Genomic DNA, 21,398 nt, shown 5'->3' on the forward strand with positions numbered 1-21,398 from the left:
ATATCTCGTTAGCCAACTGTCAGCATTTGTTAGCTAGCTTTGACGTTGTTTTCTATTCCAGCTGCTCCAAAAAGTTTTGCAAACATAATTAGGTTGCATATGAAAATATTTTTGAGGCTTCGTCTCTGCCAGCGGTAGCTCTGATGGCTGGAAAAGTATCCTGCAGCAACAACTAGGTCATGGTACGTACGCACGTCTGTCGACTATATAAATGCCTGTTGCTGAACGCATTCGGTTAGCATTTACCTTCGGTCGTTGGATCCATCCACTGCCTGTTTGTTTCCAATCAGCAACCCATCGTTGGCCAATAGCCTTATTTGCCTGTTGCCTGTTGCTCTGCAATCTCGTTTATCATTCAAAGTTCTGCACTCGGCTTGACAGGTACTTGTTGCAGCAGTGAGCGGCAGTTCGTGCAACATTGTCAGTGCCACAATTCTATTAGCAACTTGTGAATACTCAAATTGAAGGTAAGTCCACGAATTTTTCATTATGTTATAAAGTGAAATATAAAAAGATTTCAATTTTTTCTGTGTAAAATGTGCTTTTAATTTATTTTAAGCTAAACATTTGCAGTAAATTCATTTTTATTAATTTGTAATTTTATTCATTTTATTATTATAGTGAACACATTTTATTTAGTTATTATTCAGATAAAAATGAAAATACATTATTTATTATTTATAATTTTTTACAAATATATTTAAATATAAATTATGTTTAGTTATTTGAAATTTAAAAATAAATTAAATACATTGTTGATTAACTATTTTAACCAAAATATTTTTCATAATTTTTTTTTGATTGCTTATTTCTGTATTTTATGAATGTTAATTTGTTGAAAAAAAATTAGTTGATTTCATTTTCAGATTTTTCAAATACTTAAAAAAAATTATAATAAGTTTGTAAATTTATGAAAACACAAAAAAACAAATTTGAAAATTTACAAACATTTTTATTGTGCTTAAAAAGGCAAGTTTTATATAAAATCAACTCTACTAAAAATGTTTTTTTTTTTTTTCAATTTGTTATGTCCCAGTGAGCAGAATAAATTTTCTATATGAATTAAATAACAAACCAATTGCAACAACTAGGATATAGGTCACCCATGTGAGCAGACAAAGGTTCTCACAATTACAAATTTATGTTTCAAGTCTCTTCAGAGAGCAAAACGAGCATTGCACAAAAGCAGCTCGTAATCGAGCACGGGAATAGATTCGTTTCTATTCTGCTTAGTGCGCCAGAAAATTGAGGTAATCATCACGAAAGGTTGCCCTGGCTGAAATATAAAATTTGTTTAATTAAAATATGGCTTTCTTTGGGGCAATTAATGACTTACGTAAACTGGATTTGATTACAGTTGTGATACTGCAATCCGCTGCCTTGTGAACTTCATAAACAAAGCGATAATTGCACGGGCTTTGCAAATTATCTAGAGATTGCAGTACACGATACTAATATTAGCCGTGGCCCTAGTGGACCTGTAAATGGGCTTCTAATTAGCCTGTATGGGGGCTATCGGGTTCAGTTCAATACGGGCACTCAGCTGCTGAGAGCAAACTGATACTTAGTTATGCAAATCACAATTATAACAACCAGTAATTCTCCTTAATATCCCAAGCTTATCTTAATTTGTAGCTAATGCTAATGCAATTGTGTAGCGAGCTGTGCAGTATAATTCCTATTTCCTATTCAAAAACAATTTGCAATCAGACAGCGTTTAATCCCACTCAGTGACCACCTCTTCCACTCTGACTCTCGCCTTCTCTCTCCCTCTCTCTCTCTCTCTCTCTCTCTCACTTCCTCGCTCTTTTGCATTTGCAGCTAATCGTATCATGTCCTATTCAATGCGCTGCACTTTGGTTGTCTGCGTGGCACTCGCTCTGTTTGCCGCTGGCTGCATTGTAGAGGCTTCCAAAGCTCGACCACCGCGCAACAATGAAATCAATACCATGGCGGATGCGCTGAAGTATCTGCAGGATCTCGATGTATACTATGGCGACAGGGCACGTGTGAGGTTTGGCAAGCGCAACTCACTAATACAAGCCATACGCAATCGAATACTTACAAATGGCATCAACAATAACGAACTTTTCAATGACAACAACAACAATGGCGGAGAGCTGGTAAGCCAATATCTATCAAATCTATTGTAACTCAGCTCCATATATAACTGTAACTCCCTGACAGATCCATGACGTTGGCCAGGAAGAAATGTTTTAATCACGGAGCGTAGCGAGGGGGAGGGAGAGAGAACAAAATTGGAGCTCTGTTGCATCTGTTTCAAAACAATAGCTTGAACAATTACCAAAACTAAAATATGAATGTTAATTACTAATTAATTAAATGTTCATTGCAAAATATGCATGTTATATATAAATGTTTGCTTAATGAATGAAATGACAGCCCAAAGCAGGCACAAATTGGAGTCTTAGCCATTTTCTTATGATGTTTCCATTTTACGATTTGTTATTAATTTTATTATGAATTGTTTAGCTCAATTGAATGTTTTCAACTTCCTTTATGAGATCCATGTGCTTGAACTCATCCGGACGCTTGGTGAATGTCTGCAGCAGTTTCAGCTTGTTCTCGTCTGTCTTGTAGTAAAACATTTGCAGCTCATTTGCCAAGCACTGAGCCTCCTGTGCGGTCAGCACCTTCGTGTCGTACTCGCCACGCATTAGTATAATGCCCTTGTCCTGCATTTCGGTATAATGCACCAAAGTGAGGCACTCGGGTGCATTCTCTTGATGCACTTGGTAGGCCAGAAGGGGCGTAAAGTGCACAGAATTGGCTGCGAACTGCAACATGATGAACTCGAAGCCCTCACTACGCGGCAGTGGCAGCAGAAAGATGGGATGCTCCTTGGCTCGTTCAGTCAATGTCTGGTACTGACTGGTAGTCAATGTGGCAGCCAGCACATCCTTGGTTTTGTGGTATTCGATCCAGATTTGCGATATCTCTTCAGCGTTCTTATCAGCGATCAGCTCCATTTTCATGATGTCGGTTAGCTTCTTGTGGGGCACTTCAGCCTGCTCCTTAGCGAGCTTCTGCTTGGGATTCAATAGCTCCGAGTAGGATCTAAACATAAGGGCATGTTAGATATGATATATCATTTCAATGAACTTCACTCACCTGGCTTGACTTTGTCCATCCTTAATGGGATTAACGACGCGCTCAATCCGATCCAAGAACTCCTCGGCTGAAGTAAGTTGTGCTTTGGCAATCTTATCAGCATACTTGTTGTAGTAGGGATTAGTCTCTTTCAATTGTTCTATTGCCTCCTTTGCACGACTCGAAGAGCTCATGGCTAAGCTGCGTTTAAATAATTGCGGATTTTTTGGCAAAACACGTAAAAATTTACGAGCGCATTCCATTCCGGACCGAATTCAATCGTGAGGTTACACAACACAACACAGCTGAGAAACAGCTGAGTTTTCTTACAGTGTTGGTAAGTTTCAAAAACAATTGAAAAATATTTTTTGCTTGGCTGCTGTTGTTGCAGGTTATGTTTCAATTATTGCATACAAGACTGTTTGTTTCCATTTTAAATTTGAAGGACAGCAAAACTATATTAAATTGTCAGAAATGTTTTTCATCTAGATTTTCATTGATGCGCTGCCTCGTCGATCAGATATAAATGCATTCGTTTTACGCGGGTGGTCTTTTTTAAGATATACTAAGTTGCTAGTATTTTTACAGTATTTTTACTATACGCAACTGCAGTACGTATTTTGTTAAATGGTCACCCTTACCTGCCCAGTTGCATACTGTTTAAATATAACCGTTCAGCCATTAACGGAAATTCGAGTACAAATACTGGGCAAACTTACAAGACAATGTTCAGGTATAGATGCAACTATTTAATTACAATTAAATTAAAAACGTCACGAATTCTTATGATGACATGCATTACGTGATTGCCTTATTCGCATATTCAAATTGCAATTTAATGAAATGCAGTACTTGAAGCCCATGCAGATTTAATTGGGTGTAATTACTTCTATAAAAGGCCAAGCCACTAAACAATCTTTTTAATAGTCGAGTCAACGTCTCAATCGAATCGTTGCAATCAAAGAAGGACAAAATGGACTCAGAAATTACGGATTTCTACAAAAATAAAACCATTTTTCTAACTGGTGCCAGTGGATTTTTAGGCAGATGTAGGTTAATCGTGTCCTTTATATATATGTATATATATATACATACATATATATATATATATATATATATATATATATATATATATATATATATATATATATATATATATATATATATATATATATATATATATATATATATATATATATATATATATATCCCCAATATTAAATGATTTGACGTTGAGCTTTGATCACTCAAACTTGACTTTGACTTTCAGTGGTCATTGAAAAACTGCTGCGTGTAACCGAAGTGAAACGCATCTATATTCTAATTAGGCCCAAGCGCGGAGTGGAAATCCAGCAACGGATTGATACGTTTATGAGCAGCTTCGTAAGTGCGTGGCTTACGTTTATACTTCTTATTCTATGGATATTCTGACAGCTTTTCAGTGAAGTCTCCAAATCAAATCCCAACTACAAAGACCGGCTATCGCCCATAGCAGGCGACTGTGCACTGCCGGACTTGGGCTTGAGTGTCGCAAACCGGAAGCTCTTGACTGAGGAGGTGCAAGTAATGTTCCATAGTGCAGCAACGGTCAGCTTTGAGGAGCCACTCAGCACGGCAGTGCACATCAATGTGCGTGGAACGCGCCTGCTGGTGCAGCTGGCCAAGCAGATGCCTCGGCTGGAGGCATTTGTTTATGTATCCACTGCCTTCTCGAATTGTGTGATCGAGAAGATTGGCGAACGCTTCTATCCAGAGATATTGACGTGCACAGCCGACCAGATGATGTCGCTGAACGAGCAGCTGAGCAGCGATTTAATCAACAAAATGGCACCAGCCCTGCTCGAAAAGTTTCCCAACACCTACACCTTCACGAAGGCCTTGGCGGAGCAGGTGGTGCAGACGGAAGGCAGAGACTTACCTGCCTGCGTATTTCGGCCGTGCATGAGTAGGTCATGAGACAAGATACTTGATTACACTGTGCAGCAACAATTGCTGATGATGAAAGTTCTCTGTCACTTCAATTGTGTTAAACAGTGTAATAAGCTTCGTTTAAATTTAATAATAGATATATTTATTATTTCCCACTCTAGTTATGCCCACCTTTAAGGATCCGATTAAGGGTTGGATTGACAACTTCTACGGTCCCATCTCCGTAATATATGGCTCTGGATTCGGAGTTCTACGTGTCATGATCTTCAATAAGGAAGCCAAGGGCAACGTGGTCCCAGCCGATTATTGCGTCAACTTAACACTGGCGAGTGCCTGGCATTCAGCTAAACAAGCTGCTGACCGTAAAGTAAAGATGATTGAGTCACCAGAACCAACCGTTTACAACTATGTTCCAACCGAGCAGAATCCCATTAAGTGGGGCAAATTTATGGAGTTTTTGGATAGCCGCAAGCACTTGTATGCACTAAATCAAATGGTGTGGTATCCCTTCCTATTGGTCACATCGAATATGAAAATTTTCGAGCTGCTGATAGCCGTCTATCATAATTTTCCTGCCTTTTTAATTGACACGTGGCTGCGTCTCAGGGGACAGCAGCCACGCATGAAGAAAATCTATAGTAAAATTCATAGAGGAATAAGGAATATAACTCCGTTCGGTATCACTGACTGGACCTTTGAGATGAACAACTTTGAACGTCTGATGCGATGCATGTCGCCCCAGGATCAAAAACTGTTTGGGTTTGACTTGAGGGTCCTCGATTGGTCAGAATATTTTAATTCCTCCCTGTATGGATTCCGTGTTTTCCTGGCTAAAGAAAACGTGACCGAAGAGTCCCTACGATCCGGAAAAAAACGTTTCGATCGGTAAGTTAATCATTATTCTTGTTTTCTAAAATTTTATTTATATTCTAATGTATTTTTATCTTCATCTTTTGCAGTTTGTTAATTTTAAATTATCTTGTGCATTTCGTTGCCTTGAGTATACCAGCTGGCATGGTATGGTGCTTGCTACACCTACTAAATATTGTCTAGTTCTATAAACTTCAAGACTTGAATTTCTTTGTTTATTTTGCTTCAGCAGTAATTGGTAATAAAAATATGGGTGTGAAATTAAATTATGTTAAGAACATAAACAGAGGATAAAAAGAGACATCACATAATTCATGTATTCATGTATTCCTACTTAAAAATTAGATTAAGTCAAAATCATTTAAAAAGAATTAAAATAACAGCCGATGTAACTAAAAGTTATCGATAAGTGCTTCGTTATAATTTCAGCAGTTCACAATGAGCACAACAGTACACTAACAGCATTCCCAGCAGACATTTTGTATGTCTGTTAATGTGCGCGCCGTGCTCTCTTTAAACCTGTTCTCGGCTTAGTTGCATTGAAACGTTGAAGCGTGGCGTACGTAATTGTCTCGGTATTGTTTGGTTGTATTGACTGCTGTGGTGGCTTCAGTGGGAATTTGGCACTGCTCAAATCCGAGCGTTGCTGCTGCTGCGTTTAGTATAGATTTTCTGCCAGTGCTCCAAATATACATATAAAAGAAGTGCAAAATAAGTGGTGTAAGCGTACGTAACTATTGATTGCCAATATCTGCTAATGCGAGAGACAAGAAAAACTCGGGTCACTTGCAGACACCAAAAAGTGTTACGCGGCAGGCAACGGTTGCCCGGAGGCGCATTGCATAATTTAGTTAGTACCCACTGCAGTGGCGTGGCTTGGTTTGGCTTAGCTTTTTTTAAGAACTTCTCCTTGAGCTGTATGAACGAGAGCCGCGAATGGCAGCAGAAAGCGTAAAGTGGCAATAGAAACGTTCCCAGTTGCGAACAATGACCATACATAAACGGAATGTGCATAAAAACTTAATACAAGCAGGAAAAAAGACAATAATAAATAACCAGTAGCAACAACAAAATACAATAAGCGCAGCTAAGCTTTCTTGTGCTTTTTTGTTGTTTTTGCTTCTTCTCGGGCCGCTCTTGTGCAGCTTATGTGACATAACTGTATTAGATTGTCTTTGCGAGTGTGTGAGTGCCTGAGTGAAACTTGACAGTGTGAGGGAGTGCAATTTTAAAAGCCAAGCCAACGATTTATTTTGAGAACACTGCATGTGAGGGCTGTGGAAGGGAGGGTGTTCTTAACTGCCATTGGTTATATATGTATCTATTTATGTGTGTTCTTTGCGCTTAAATTACAGATATTTATCGCATAGACGCGTAACAAATACTGCCAACCCTCAAAAGTCGCCGTTGAAGCCGCTGCCGCTGTCGCCGTCGTCGTCGTCGCTGTTGCGTCGCTACAGCAAGCAAAAAGAAAGAGAAAAAACAAGTGCGCGAGTATTGTAAAATGTTTGCACGCCGTGGACCGAGCGCACTAGCGGCGCTGCTGCTGCTCTGCTGCTATACAACGCATGCAGCTGCCGCCGATTTGGCGGACAAATTGCGCGATGATTCGGAACTTTCACAGGTGAGTCAGTATACAAGAACACAGTAAATATTCAGCCCAAAGCCGAAAACACATTTCTGTAGGTGCTTAACCAGCTGTTTCTTAGGCGTATTTAAAGTTGTTCACACGCACACGTTAACACACACATGCACACTTGTATACCTTAGTTGTGCTATGCAATTAGTTGTTGGCCAACACACATACCTATAGGCGACATTTGGTCAAGCCTATCAGCAATTGTCCTTGAAACGAAAAACCTTGGACAAAGAGAGTTGATAAGCGAAAAGAGAAGTGCAAGAGAGAGAGAGAGACAAAAGTACACCCGCACAGGTAGCTGTGAGCTGCAGCTGCTTGCTGACTGCTTCTTCTTGCACGTCCTTGACCTTTAACATTTACACTTGTTGTTGCTGGGAAAAATCGATGCTCACCAAAAATCCACGTTAGGCCGCACCGCGACCAAAGTCCAAATGCGACCGCATTTGGTATGCATGCTGAGCCCATTACATAAAAGAAAATAAAAACTAAATAAATTATGCAAAAACAACAACACACCCAAGCGGGAGCCGGTCGTTGCCGTCGACAGAGCATAACAGTTTTCTACCTACATATTTATGTTTGCCTTTTTACACCTTCAACACAGGCATATGGGCAACACATAAAAGTGTAAAAAGTCAGAAGCCATTAAAGGCCAAACAACAACTACAACAGCAATTGTCCGTCCGTCTGGCGTTCTACTCTGTTAAGCATTTAATACCCAAAAATAGTTGTTAGCCAGCGAACATTTTAAAAAGCAAGCAGCAAGCAAAACTTAGTTTCACAATTGAAAAGAAAGCGTGCGAGCTGCTCACAGAGAGCTGCCTCACCTGTAATTGTCGCCACAATGAAATGATATATGCAGTACCTTTGCCGTTACCTGAGCAGTTGTTACCTTACGTTCATATGTATGAAGTGCTGAAGCTACAGCTATGGCCAAACAGAGCGTGTTGATGGGTGGTTAGCGGCACCATCTTGCTGCAAGTAGGACTCTGCAGTTGTCTCTTATACACTATAAATAAGAAAACCTCTTCAGCCACATAATTTACAGCAAAAACTTTTGCTTTCGGGCAATTGAATCAGTATTCAGATGTGCTCATTTTGAGCCAAACTCATTAAGATCTAATGATTTAGATAACTCGATATATTTTGAATCAAGTACTATTATTAGATGTAGATGGATAGATAGAACTTTGTGAGACATTTGAAACTCAATTTGCTATGTTCTGGCATAATTCATATAGAAGAAACTAACCTTATGTCGAGTGGTTAGAAATTAGAATCATTTTCCTTGTAGCTAATCACAGTAGTTAAGTTTGGAGTAATCTATCATATAATTTATTAAAATCTGTAAAATTTGGATTATTTTTTGCGCCTATTTGCTTTCATTGCTCAAGACTTGAGTCGATCCATACAAATATCAAGTAAATTTTCTTAGTACACATGAAGCTATTATTGTAATTACAAATTATCTCACTTTCCGAAGAGATGTGCGAGCAGCTTCCATCGAAACTCATTAAGGATGGGCTGCATGTGAATAGAAGAGCACATCTGTAGTTCGAGTTCTCTGCAGCCGCTATGTGCGGGCGTTGTATGGTTGACCTCCTGGGCTGACCCCAAACTTCCTGTCCTGAGTGTGCGGCTCGTGACGTTGCGACGTCATCTTTGCTGCACATTGCATTTATATTTATCATTCTCATTTTAATTTCTAACCTTTGACTGAGAACGATTCAGGCTTGGTTGGGGCACGCTTGTGGCATGTGTGTGCGTCAGTGTGTGGGCGGCATATGCTCAATAGCGCTGAACGACCTAGGCACACACAGACTCACACACAAACCCTGTTGTATACATGCACATCAACTGGACCATCAACGACAGCATCGAATTCAATTAAATTTAATTTAAGATTACAATACTTATACAATCCATGGCGCGACGCGTGATATGTAGCAGCTTGCAACGTTATGTGAGCTTCTTATTCTACGACTACGAATAAAACTATTACAAAGCACTGAACGTGAATGAGCGACTGACCTTAATGGAGCCTATGGAGACGCACACACATATGCACAATTACTCAAAGATCTGTGCGAGATGCATTAGAGATCCATTACGGGCGCGAAACTGACAAGCGAACGAAGCCATCCACCGCCGACAACGTCTCTCACTCTGGCTGCTGTTTCAACACCAATTAAGACATGCCTCGAGGGGATTGAAACAATTATATACCAAAAACTTTAACATGTGTATATGTATGTACATATATGCATAATTTGTACCAATTAAATTTGAGTACACAAAAAACACCCGCAATGCAACTGCTGCAGCTGATGGATGACTGCTGCTCAGGAAGCTGGGCAACACGCATAAAAGGAGACATCTGCGACCCCTAATTGTACAATTACTTGATTGGTATCAACTGCCTAGTCGATATGTCGACCGTCAAACAGTTGCCATGCCATGCCCAATGAACCCTACTTGCAGTTAACATGTATATAAATACTATATACTGAACCACAGATCAAAGATTAAGTTTTATTATTTTCCAAGCCAATCTCGTTTCATATTTGACTGCCATATCACATAGCTCAATGTTTTCAATGATATCTTGACCAAACTTTAATGCATCAGCTACAACCGGGCGACGTTTCGTGGCTCTTAGAACAATCGTTTGAAGTTGAGGCTTTTTGGCTTTGTTTTGTCCCGTTTTATGTGTAGCATTTACCCCTTTAGCTGCCCAACTTTGATACCCTGTCTGTCCCAGGCCCTTTTAAAATAACACCAAACACACACACACTCATACAGAGAGAGAAATACACACACATGCACACAGCCCCGTACTCGTAGCTTATTTAATCCCCGTCTAGGACAAATGAATAAATTTGGCTAAAACACACAAAAAATATGCGAGTTGCGAAACAAAATTTGAACTGCAAGCGGTTCTCTCTTTCTTTCTTCTTTCTCTATCTCTTTCAGAGCACTGCCAAAAGCTTCAAGCGCCTTATGCCAGTTAGGGTAAGCTGCAACCACAACAACAACAACAACAACTATAACACTCACTACAACAACTGTTATCTTTAGAAGCGTAAAAGAGAAAAAACCGTTACATGTTTTTGCCTTAATTTCGTTAATAAGTTTGAAATAAGGGTTGTCCCTGCCTCTGACTGGGCGTCATCCCCGCCCACGCCTTAACAGGGGTTGGCAGTGAACAGCACTCTGGCTGCATTAGCCGAATTTGTTTGCACCGCCGTCTGGCTCTCTGACTCACGATGCCCTTGACTTCAGTTGGAATGGGCACCGAGGGTGGCACAGACCAACATCAGCTCTCAGCCAGTTACCAACTACAAGCTCTAGCCTCTTTCTCTCTTTGCCCACTGCCCAGCAGAGTTCAATGGCCCAGCGAGCTGCGCATGAAAATCAAATGCATTTTTGAAACAGTCAAGCGCTCTACTCGAAGGGTCTCTCCCTTCATCTGCATAAATATGAGCGCCATTTAAGAAACGTTTCCATTGTGTTTGTGTGTGTGTGCGTGTGCCCCGCTCTTGAAGGTTTTTGGCAATGGGAGTTGGTAATGAATTACTGTTGACAGTTGGTACACCCAGGGGAGCAATGACTGGACGATGACAGCCCAGCTGACAGGATTATATCTCTGATACCCATTTAGATTGAGCTGCCTAGCATTTGATTATGTTTCACATTCATGCAAATAAGTAATTGCAACTGAATTGCCTCATCGGTCACATCAGCTGCCCCAATCAGAGCTTCTATTCAAGTTCCTCCAATAGCCATGGCACGCTTTGCACTAGTTTTCTGTGTTTGAATGTTATTAATGGCCTATTCACAAAGCTCATTCAATTATATGTGTATTTGCTAACGGATCGACTACTTCATCAGAGATAATGTCTCTTAGTTACATAATTATATATGTTATATGTATTATATTCATTTTATCTACAGTTAAAGTAGCTTCAGTTTTAATGCTTTGATCTTTTTTATTTTCATAACTATTTATTGAATATACGATTTATATAAGCTCTACTACTGTGTATATGTGTTCTATAAAGTATAAAATAGTAAATAATATTCATACTCTTTGAATATATTATTAAAACAGAGAACTACTTAGACTAGCAGCAAATCAATACAGTTTGAGGCAAGCTTTCTTGTGGTATCGGCTCTTACACTCGCTTGGCTTTAAGCTGTAAAGTGAATATTTAAGTGCACTTAGCCAGGAGTCAGTTGCCATGATGGTATCCAGTCCCGGCTGGCCACAGTTCACTTAACCAATAAGCGCATTCTCTTACGAGCAAAGAGATAAGGGAGAGTGCTTAGAAAGCGAAATGGAAACCGAACAACAAAATTTGCTTCGATAGCGACAACTGGCGTCTCCAATTACTAAAAAGTCTTTTGATGGCGTAGCTCAAAGCAAGATACGAGCAGCGAGTCGAGGGTCGGCGAGCAGCCTTTAAAATAAAATTGACGTGACTCACCGGCTATGCCAGGACGAAAAACACCAAAACAACGAAAAAAGGTGCAGGACATGCACACGCACACACACATACACACACACACACAAGCACCGAAAGAGAGACGGTCAATTGGAAAAAAAGTGAGCTACATAGCACTCATAAAGCTGGCTGGGAATGTGCAGCAGGGCGTGTCGATGCAGGCGAAGCATCGCATGGTGGCGGTGGTGGTGCTGGTGCTGGTGCTGGTGGTGCCACATTGGGAAGCCGCAAAGTGTGCGGTCGCATGTGTCGCCAGGCAGGTGGTAGCTGGCCCAAAAGGGTCAGCGTCTGCTATATAGGGTAGCTGCGCCTGGAAAATGAATTTCCAACATGTGACACTGCCAGTGTCCTGATCGACATCACGCGCTCGATAATGACACATGACAATTTAGGATACATGTATTTTGCTATTGAAATGGGCGCAGGACAAACGAACGGGCCACATCGAGCTGCGCCCGCTTACGTAATTGGTTCAATAAACCTTTTTTCGCTGGGCGACCAGGCTCTGCATAGTTTTAACAGTTGTTTGACGTTGCCATGGAATTGCAAATAAAAATGGCACACAGGTCGTTAGTTCACCTCTCTCTCTCTCTCTCTCTGTCTCTCTGTACCCAATGCATGGTTTTGTTTGGTTCGATATTTTCAAAGCATGCTGAGAACACTGTCCTACAATGTTTAATATGCACACTCACACATACAATTACAATTATTTATGCTTGCAGTTCTACAGTCTGCTGGAGCAGAATCCTGTTGCCAACTCGACGCTCTCGCTGCGCTCCTGCACCATCTTTGTGCCCACTAACGAAGCCTTCCAGCGCCACAAGGGTCCCACCCATGTCCTCTACCACATCAGTGAGTACTTGCCTACCCAGTAGTGATTCATGTGATTTATTTAATTAAAATGTATTTTTCCCACGCTTAGCCACGGCGGCGTTCAGTAAAGATCAGCTGGAAAAGACCGTGTCATCGGACATGGACGGCAATCCACCGCTCTACATAACAAAGAGCCGCAATGGTGACATCTATGTGAACAATGCCCGCATCATACCCTCGCTCAGCGTCGAGCTGACAAACCGCGAGGGCAAGCGACAGGTCAGTGACCAGGCTGGCAATTGAATATTTATACAATAGTTTTGCATGTATAGTAAGCTCAAAATTGTAATTAATTTATTGTGCAGGTCATGCATATTATTGACGAGGTCCTGGAACCACTCACTTCGCTGCCCACTGCCAAGACAGAAATTAATAATCTCGATGCCCTGCAATTTATACAAAAGGCCGATCAGCTGACTGTCGGCGACAACAAGCTGCGCACCTATCGCTCCCAAATGGCGCTCATGAAGAAGGAATCGCTGTACATGGCGCCGGGAGCGCACACCTTCCTGCTGCCCGTGGATGAGGGCTTCAAGGCACGTTTAGACATTAGACAGTATATTTGCTTGCTCAAATATTTACTTCATCATTTGCATTATTATTTCATGTAGATTACGACCCGCAGCAGTTTGGTGGACGGCAAGGTCATCGACGGTCATGTTATACCGAACACTGTCATTTTCACTGCCGCCTCGCAACATGACGAGCCCAAGACTTCCGCTGCCTTTGAGGATCAACTGAAGGTCACAGTCAGCTTCTTCAAGCAAAAGGACGGCAAAAGTGAGATAAATAAATGGAGAAGTTCTCGTCCTTCATTCACTTCATTCCCTTGCAGTGTATGTCAAGTCCAATACAATTGTCGGCGATGCCAAGCATCCGGAGGGCGTGGTCCTGTCTGAGATTGTCAAGGCCAATATACCCGTGAAAAATGGTGTCATCCATTTGATTCGTCGACCGCTTATGATCATCGATACGACCGTCACACAGTTTCTACAGGTAGGTGGGCGTAGCACCCAGTCGTAAATAGCAAACAGAGATACGTACACCCACACAGATAGTACTAAATAGACAGTGGCCATGACTGGCGATAAGGCTTGGCATTTTGATTGGCTCATCACTCAGCTCTGGGTGGCTGCATGTGCCAGCTGCCTCAGCAAGCGCTTAAGCACACAAACACATTTACACAATGCAAACACACACACACATACACACATATATATACACGCTATAATACTTTGCATTTAGCTGAGCTGCGCTCTTCAGGAATAAGTGGCGTGCGTCTGCTTGAGAGCCTCAGATTTCGAGCGTTCTTCTATATGCAAAGTCTAAACAAAAGTATCAAATAGCAGCATAAACTTGACATTAACAGTAGACACGCATACACATACACATACACATACACACACACATAGATATACAGAAACGTATGTATATAAATTATAAGGCAACGCTTGATCTTAAAAACTGAATAGCTACACTTGCCAAAACGAAAGCCCAAAGTCTGATTTTACATAGAACTGAATTGTTAGGATCTTTCTGAGATCTAGAGATTAGCGTAAAGTCTATTTTCGACCAATCGCTGAACAGATTTTGCACGTAATATTAATTGGTTCGGTTTCATGTAAAATCATAAGAAAAATTTTATTTTAAAATAATTTTTAAAATACAAATTTTATTTTAAAAAAATTTTGGGTGTAATGTAAGTATTGCCAACAATCAATCAACCAAAAAAAAAAAAAAAAACAATTGAAAAAGCAATGTATTTAATGTAAATTAACCAAATTTCTATCTTCTATGTTCTAAAATCATGAAACCAAAATCATGAGCTGCAATTTCCACGGCGCTAATTGGCACAATTATCAAAATTATTTTCATTGCAAATGCTTTGTCTTCAAACTGCAGCTCCGCGCCATAATTCGATTCTGTGACAATTGCAAGCAAATCGCTTAGATTCGATAAACAAAATTGCAAAATTACAATTAATTGGCACACGGCAAATTATTAAAGCTTTGCTTGAAGTTGCGCAAGTCAAAAAGAGAAAAAAAGTTCATTCACACCTCCTGCATATTTCTCGATCAAGTGCATTGGTGAACCACGCTCTGTCCTGCCTTCCTTCATTAATAGCTCTTCATATATATATATAAACTCGTCTATCAGCTCGCAGCTCGCCCGATCTATCGCTCAGTCGGCATGCTTTGAACATAAACTTAAGTATTTCTCTAGCTGTAGACGCATCTCGTTCATGACAGAGATCGCAGCCATAATCCGATATACATAATACATTATATACATTGTTATGCATTCGAACGCAATCAAGTCAATGTCGGCTCATCTTACCGTTTATTGTTTATAACATTTCTAACTGTTCGCTTAGCGTTTTGTTGTAATACGCACACGCCTCATATTCGCCTTACTGACCGACTGATCTATATTCTGTTTCTCGTACATGCAAATCCCATATCGCTCACTAATTGAAATCTGAACATTCCGCAGTCGTTCAAGGTAAACAATTCTAATTGCAGTTAGCTATACAGACATATATGGTATACATTATGAACCTTTACGTTTACTCTAAAGTTGAGTTCGTAGTTCAATTCTAATTTCCTTTTTATTTTGTTCGATTTTATGGAAGCACTCAGCATGTTTTGAATGCAAGAAACAAACAAACACTAAAAACAGACACAGTTAAATATGATTTTCAATTAGAATTATGCATGTGTTTTAGAGTTTGATAAGCTGCTTCGATTACAGCTGTTTAAATAAAGAAAACTTTCTTTGGCAAGACAACGATTAAAGAAATAAGACCCAAGGCCATACAATAGGTAGTTTTTTAATTTGCAGCAAGTTTGTTTCAATTTAAATTAAATAGGACAGCAATTCAGAGCTCAACTCTATCAAAAAATATAAAGATATAGTAGAGTCGATATTAATAGAGATGTCTTAAAATATATGAAATATTATATAAACTTTTGATTCTTGCGGCAAATCGACAGATTACGAAATCAAAATAAATTGAACTAAGCTAAGCCCCTTGGCAATGTAGACACATCAGCTCGACAGTTAAGACTGATCTCAATCCCTGCATAAAAAAAGTTACGGACAATCATAATAGATGCTACAATAATGGAATGACTGCATGCTAAGTTAAAGTACAATAGGCAGCTTTTAGTTATGTCTTTTAATTTTATTTTATATTAAAGAACGATTAGTTTAAGCTGTAAGACTATGCTTGCCAAATCGAAATTACGATCTAGCTATTAACCCAACTCCGCAACAGTTAACAAAGTGAATAAAATCTATTTCCCTAATACTTTTTTTCAAACAAATATTCCAACTCGGTGGCGGAACTTGCACACTGCGCGGAACCTGAAAAATACTCGTTAACGTATACCGACACACGCACACCCACACAATACTTATGACTTTTGTTCAATTTTTAACATTGAATACGAATTTATAACGCTCTTTCTACTACTACTACTACCACTACTACTACTACTACTACTACTACTACTACTTGCAACCGTTGTACAACGATTGTACCGATTTAGTTTATGAACGTAAGTAATTGTATAACACAATCAATTGAATCACCACATTCATCAGTTTGCCCATGGACCTCACCCAGTAGCCAGTAGCCAGTTGCCACACACCATCAATCGCCGCCTGGTCACATATTTCAATTTAAAAGTTTTATTTCTCATGCCTCTCATGCCCAACTAGTGTATTATCAAATCAAGAGCTGATCTTTAGACCTCTTGATTTGATGCACAGTGAATTTCATTAGTAACAATTGCTTAGATTATCTCAGGTTCTGGCTGAATGATCCTTAGGCATTTCGTTTATTGCATTCTGTTCTTATCACTTCTTTCTGATAAACATTATAAATGTTGTGAATATATCAAAGTTATATAGATGTTTGCTGTTTGTAGAATCCATTCGACATTGCTAAAGCGCTCTAACCCCACTTCAGATATAATAGTATATATAAATTTATAGATATATAATAACATTTAATCCTGACCAATATGTTTCTATTTTGAAGGACAACGGTGAGAACGGAGCCCTGCGCAAGTTCCTGGAGGTGATCATGGACGCTGGTGGCGCAGTGCTGGATGGCATTAACAATCTGTCTGAAGTAACGATTTTGGCACCCAGCAATGAAGCTTGGAACACTTCGTCTATTGACAATATTATTAGGTAAGCTGCTTGACAGACCAAATGAGCCCAAATCTAAACTAAAACTGTTCTTCACAGAGATCGCCAGAGGATGTCTGATATTCTTAATATGCACATCATCAAGGAGCGCTTGAACGTCGAAAAGATCAGACAAAAGAATGCCAATATGGTAGGAATCTATTTTAAAAAGTACTGAAACTCAAATTCTAAGTTGATGTCAATGCTTCCAGATCGCCCAGGTGCCCACCGTGAATAATAGAACGTTCCTGTACTTTAACATTAATGGCGAGGGCGCTGATGCTAAGATCACCGTTGAAGGTGGCGGCGTTAATGCCACCGTGCTGCAAGCCGATGTTGCGCAGACCAATGGCTATGTGCACATCATTGATCATGTGCTGGGTGTGCCACATACCACTGTGTTGGGCAAGCTGGAAACCGATCCCATGATGAAGTAAATCCTACTTGTTAGCTGTTTACTGCTGTTACTAATACTGTTGTCCTCACAGAGCTACCTACGAAATGGGCCACTTCTCGAACTTTAATGATCAGCTAAATAATACCCAGCGCCGATACACGTTCTTTGTGCCCCGCGACAAGGGCTGGCAGAAGACTGAACTGGACTATCCCTCGGCACACAAGAAGCTCTTCATGCGTGACTTTGCCTATCATGTAAGCTGACATTCACTTCGCCAAGTACAGGTCTTACAATTGCCTTACTCTCTCTCCCCAGTCGAAATACATTTTGGAACGTCATCTAGTCATTGCGGACCACGTGTTTACCATGAAAGATTTGGCACAAATGTCTCTTACTACCGACAATGTGGTGTTGCCCACGTTCCGCGATTCGCTCAAAATGAAGGTCACCGAGGAGGCTGGACGTAAGTTTTATTCAGTTGTAACCACCTAGGGCACCCATTTCGATTCGATGCTATTGGTACCGTAATCTGTACTAACTTATGTTGTTTCTCTTCGACTTTACCAAAATCTCATGCTTTGTATTTAACCAACTCCAAATCAATATATGTAAAAGATCTACATGATGAGTATGCTAGTCACGAATGGACTGGTGAGTGTTGCAGTTTGTCAACCAATCGCACTAGCCACCCACCACAGCCATCAAAAGTGGCCCCATTCCAAGCATAACATAACTCTCACCGTATGCTCCATAGCATATCCCTTTAGACTTTCAGTTCAAATCTACAAAGAATGTTCTTAACATTTTCAAAATCTAATTGCAGGATATGTGATCACGTGGAATTTCAAGAAGATAAACGTATATCGGCCGGATGTTGAGTGCACCAATGGCATCATACATGTCATCGACTATCCGTTGCTGCAGGAGAAAGACGTTGTTGTTAGCGGAGGTAGCTATTTGCCAGAATCAAGCATTTGCATCATGTTGGCCAACCTCATAATGATAACAGTAGCAAAGTTCTTGAACTAAACAAAAGCGCATTATTCATAATGTATAAAAATTGAAACAATATCGAAATATGCCAATAAACAACAATACAGTCGCAAACAAAACATATCAACAACAAACAAACAGCAACAACAACAACAAAAACAGCAACAAGACAATTCGAAAACTAAAACGATACCAAACTAATATAAAAATATTGCATATGTTTAGCACATGTTGTTATACTTGCGTGCATATAAAAATATATTTCTATAAATATATACATACATACACACCCGCATACATACATACATACATCTATGATGAACTGTATTATATGTGTCACAAGGAACACGCCTCACAGCATATAAAAAGGCACGCTCACTAGCCATATCCGCCACATCCTCCTCATCCATATGCCACACACTAAAAGAATTTTCAACGGATTGGCTTTTCAGTTTGGCAGAGCGTTATATGAAAACAATTTTATGTACATTTTAAGAATTGAACTCGATAACATCCCTATCAAGGCCTTATGTATTATATGAAATATACAACTATTCTTAATTAACTTTTATGCCTATGTTCGACATACACACGCATATATCTGATTATGATTTAAGCTCATTTTAAAATATCTCCTTGCTCGCTAAGTTATAAGTTTTATTTCGTATATGTTCGATTTTAAGTGTACATTTTATTGTCAGCTTATGGTTTAGTTAATGTTTAATTTATGATTTGTAATACGAGTTAACCTATGTAAGTAAAATGCGAATCTCATTGTACATGCCCAAGCGGAAGCAATAGGCGCATAACACATTTTCACAACAAATATACACAACATCAACAGTACATATATAACATGTAACAGAACGAAAAATCATGACAACCTTTTTAAACAATGTGAAATTTTATAATAAACCTTAAACAAACTTTTAATTTAATTGAATTATGATAAAAACAAAAACCAGATTTTAAATTTTAAGCAAGCATCCATGTCTATCTAGGTTAAATTGTATGCCTAATATTAGTATATATTAGAAGCTGAGAGATACCATACCATAGAGTAGTAGCCATCCTGCACTTGTGTATCTAGTTGTTAGTCCTGCTATGCATGTGCTCCCAGACACACACGCCTACACCCACACACATACACAAAGACACAATGCCAATTGCAATCGAAGTTAGCAACTCAAAAATTGCTTGTAAACTATAAAATATATGCTCATACATACACGCCCCTTGCGTGTGTATGTAACTGAGTGTTTTTGCGCATAACACCGACACACAGAGATACACTTCCACACACACACACATACATTGAACATGCAACGTGCACATGACATTCTAAAACAGGATTTTGATACAACATTTTAACATAGTTGCTTGCGCATAAGAGTTGCAAAGAATGTCTGGACTAGCTCCTTGCAATATGACCAGCCTCTGCAGTTGCATTTTCCCCCAATTTGTATGTAACTGATATGTTAAAATTAAACCTAGCTATAGTCTGTCATGGGGCAGTAATCAAATGAAACTAAAAAATCAATTGTACTAAGCAAGTTCGAGCGCTAACTATAAAAACTCTCTTTCCTCTTTTTCTCTATCTCTCTCCCCAATGATGCTACATGTAACAATATAGGTTAGATATTGTATAACTAGCCTCTCTCTGTCCGTATGTGTGCGCGGTCAGACCGAAGAGTGCGCAACAAGTGAATTATAATAATGATAATGATAATGATATCCTGTGTTAACCACGTCAACAAATACAGTAAACTATCAGCCTAAACGTACACACAAACCGTCAACCTACCAACCAGACAAGCCCCAATACATCCATACTATATAATATATAAATAATAAACTGTAGTCAAATAGTGGCTAATCCCTCCATATCGAGATTGATCCCAGACCCTCCTTCATATTATCTTTAGTAGGCATCGTTGCTTGTTTTGCAAAAACAATTTAGTTTGGCAGTTTAGCTAAAGAAACAAAAGAAGAAGAAACAAGAACTAAAAGTAAAAAGTGAAAACTAAATGTAAAGAATACGCTAAATGTAACTGTACACGTAAAAGCTTTAAACTTTGATCGGATTATGGAAGAGGGATTTGTATGTCGTAGTCAGTAGTTGCACGTTAAGCAGAGGGCCCGGACTCTGGTTGATGATGCTTCAAATATGTGGAGAGTGGGGTGCCTAGCGTGCAACTAGTGCCTTACTAAAGATAAACGCATTACCTTAACCTTTATACAAATTTACTCATCATAAAATATAAACAAACAAAAAAAAAAAAAAAATAAAAGAAAAACAAAAACAGCAGCCAATGGAAATTGCTAAAGGCAAACGTTTATCGCTAGCGAATCAAGTCAACTCAAGTTCTTCTGTCGCGCGTTTAGTGCGTCTAACATTAAATTACAATGCAAATAATGTATTTCAATAAAAATGTAACAGATTATATATTTACATACATAAATACATTCATAAATATGTAGCATTTCTGCTTATAAATGTACACAATTAAATGAGATAATATTAATGAAGCCACATGCTATTTACACCAAATACCAGATACCAAAAGCGTATATTTTCAAAAATTCAATTAACTATCACGAAAACTTAAAACAAGTGTAGATTGGAACAGTCCAGTAAATAAATAATATATAATTATCTCTCCAAATACATATGTATACAAATAATTGTGTTTTCGAAACAATAATAATATATGTATATATATTTATATATACATATATAAATATGCATATACATATACATACCAAGCTTAAACTACGGTAAACAGCAGTGCAAACAAATATTTATCCACTTTATTTTATGACAAACGCTTTTTACAAACAAATTCAAAATGAAAATAGAAAACAAAACCAAACATCATAAATT

The 21,398-nt window shown here is 39.1% G+C and overlaps 4 protein-coding genes across 17 annotated transcripts; 3 read left to right on the plus strand and 1 right to left on the minus strand.

The window, feature by feature from the left end:
* Nucleotides 1–255: 255 nt before the first annotated feature.
* LOC111598622 (neuropeptide F) lies at nt 256–2,345 on the plus strand. The gene is made up of 3 exons (XM_023313959.2): nt 256–467; nt 1,822–2,123; nt 2,188–2,345. Exons 2-3 carry the CDS (start codon nt 1,833–1,835, stop codon nt 2,218–2,220), a joined length of 324 nt encoding a protein of 107 aa, XP_023169727.1. The 5' UTR covers nt 256–467; nt 1,822–1,832; the 3' UTR covers nt 2,221–2,345.
* Nucleotides 2,346–2,384: 39 nt separating this feature from the next.
* Nucleotides 2,385–3,421, minus strand: LOC111598611 (ATP synthase mitochondrial F1 complex assembly factor 1). The gene is made up of 2 exons (XM_023313948.2): nt 3,133–3,421; nt 2,385–3,078 (listed from the first exon to the last, which is right to left on the minus strand). The coding sequence occupies exons 1-2, from the start codon at nt 3,372–3,374 to the stop codon at nt 2,490–2,492; spliced, it is 831 nt and encodes a 276-aa protein (XP_023169716.1). The 5' UTR covers nt 3,375–3,421; the 3' UTR covers nt 2,385–2,489.
* A 598-nt stretch (nt 3,422–4,019) lies between these two features.
* LOC111599010 (fatty acyl-CoA reductase wat-like) lies at nt 4,020–6,234 on the plus strand. Its single transcript, XM_023314526.2, has 5 exons — nt 4,020–4,160; nt 4,382–4,494; nt 4,546–5,056; nt 5,202–5,925; nt 6,000–6,234. The coding sequence occupies exons 1-5, from the start codon at nt 4,085–4,087 to the stop codon at nt 6,091–6,093; spliced, it is 1,518 nt and encodes a 505-aa protein (XP_023170294.2). The 5' UTR covers nt 4,020–4,084; the 3' UTR covers nt 6,094–6,234.
* A 190-nt stretch (nt 6,235–6,424) lies between these two features.
* LOC111598931 (fasciclin-1) lies at nt 6,425–20,800 on the plus strand. Of its 14 annotated transcripts, XM_023314507.2 has the most exons (18): nt 6,443–6,636; nt 7,266–7,534; nt 10,523–10,561; nt 12,777–12,906; nt 12,977–13,146; nt 13,233–13,463; nt 13,539–13,707; nt 13,763–13,923; nt 15,421–15,429; nt 16,479–16,487; nt 16,973–17,127; nt 17,185–17,275; nt 17,337–17,557; nt 17,613–17,775; nt 17,837–17,984; nt 18,137–18,172; nt 18,345–18,470; nt 20,148–20,800. In XM_023314507.2, exons 2-18 carry the CDS (start codon nt 7,415–7,417, stop codon nt 20,150–20,152), a joined length of 1,983 nt encoding a protein of 660 aa, XP_023170275.2. In that variant the 5' UTR covers nt 6,443–6,636; nt 7,266–7,414; the 3' UTR covers nt 20,153–20,800. The 14 variants fall into 14 exon arrangements, with proteins under 14 accessions (XP_023170203.2, XP_023170194.2, XP_023170275.2 ...); XM_023314435.2 differs by lacking the exon at nt 20,148–20,800 and having other exon boundaries at nt 6,425–6,469; nt 18,345–19,106; XM_023314426.2 differs by lacking the exon at nt 20,148–20,800 and having other exon boundaries at nt 6,426–6,485; nt 18,345–19,106.
* The last annotated feature ends 598 nt before the right edge of the window (nt 20,801–21,398 follow it).

The sequence above is a fragment of the Drosophila hydei genome, unplaced genomic scaffold, assembly GCF_003285905.1.
Source record: "Drosophila hydei strain 15085-1641.00,03,60 unplaced genomic scaffold, DhydRS2 tig00008119-arrow-pilon, whole genome shotgun sequence".
In the NCBI taxonomy this organism is placed as follows: domain Eukaryota; kingdom Metazoa; phylum Arthropoda; class Insecta; order Diptera; family Drosophilidae; genus Drosophila; species Drosophila hydei.

Coding starts and splice junctions, on each gene's coding strand:
- LOC111599010 (XM_023314526.2), top strand. CDS start 4,085: ATGGACTCAGAAATTACGGATTTCTACAAAAATAAAACCATTTTTCTA. Junction 4,495..4,545: donor ATACGTTTATGAGCAGCTTC/GTAAGTGCGTGG, acceptor ATATTCTGACAG/CTTTTCAGTGAAGTCTCCAA. Junction 5,057..5,201: donor CGTATTTCGGCCGTGCATGA/GTAGGTCATGAG, acceptor TTCCCACTCTAG/TTATGCCCACCTTTAAGGAT.
- LOC111598622 (XM_023313959.2), top strand. CDS start 1,833: ATGTCCTATTCAATGCGCTGCACTTTGGTTGTCTGCGTGGCACTCGCT. Junction 2,124..2,187: donor ACAACAATGGCGGAGAGCTG/GTAAGCCAATAT, acceptor ACTCCCTGACAG/ATCCATGACGTTGGCCAGGA.
- LOC111598611 (XM_023313948.2), bottom strand. CDS start 3,374: ATGGAATGCGCTCGTAAATTTTTACGTGTTTTGCCAAAAAATCCGCAA. Junction 3,079..3,132: donor GATGGACAAAGTCAAGCCAG/GTGAGTGAAGTT, acceptor CCTTATGTTTAG/ATCCTACTCGGAGCTATTGA.
- LOC111598931 (XM_023314435.2), top strand. CDS start 7,415: ATGTTTGCACGCCGTGGACCGAGCGCACTAGCGGCGCTGCTGCTGCTC. Junction 12,907..12,976: donor CCATGTCCTCTACCACATCA/GTGAGTACTTGC, acceptor TCCCACGCTTAG/CCACGGCGGCGTTCAGTAAA. Junction 17,128..17,184: donor TCTATTGACAATATTATTAG/GTAAGCTGCTTG, acceptor TGTTCTTCACAG/AGATCGCCAGAGGATGTCTG.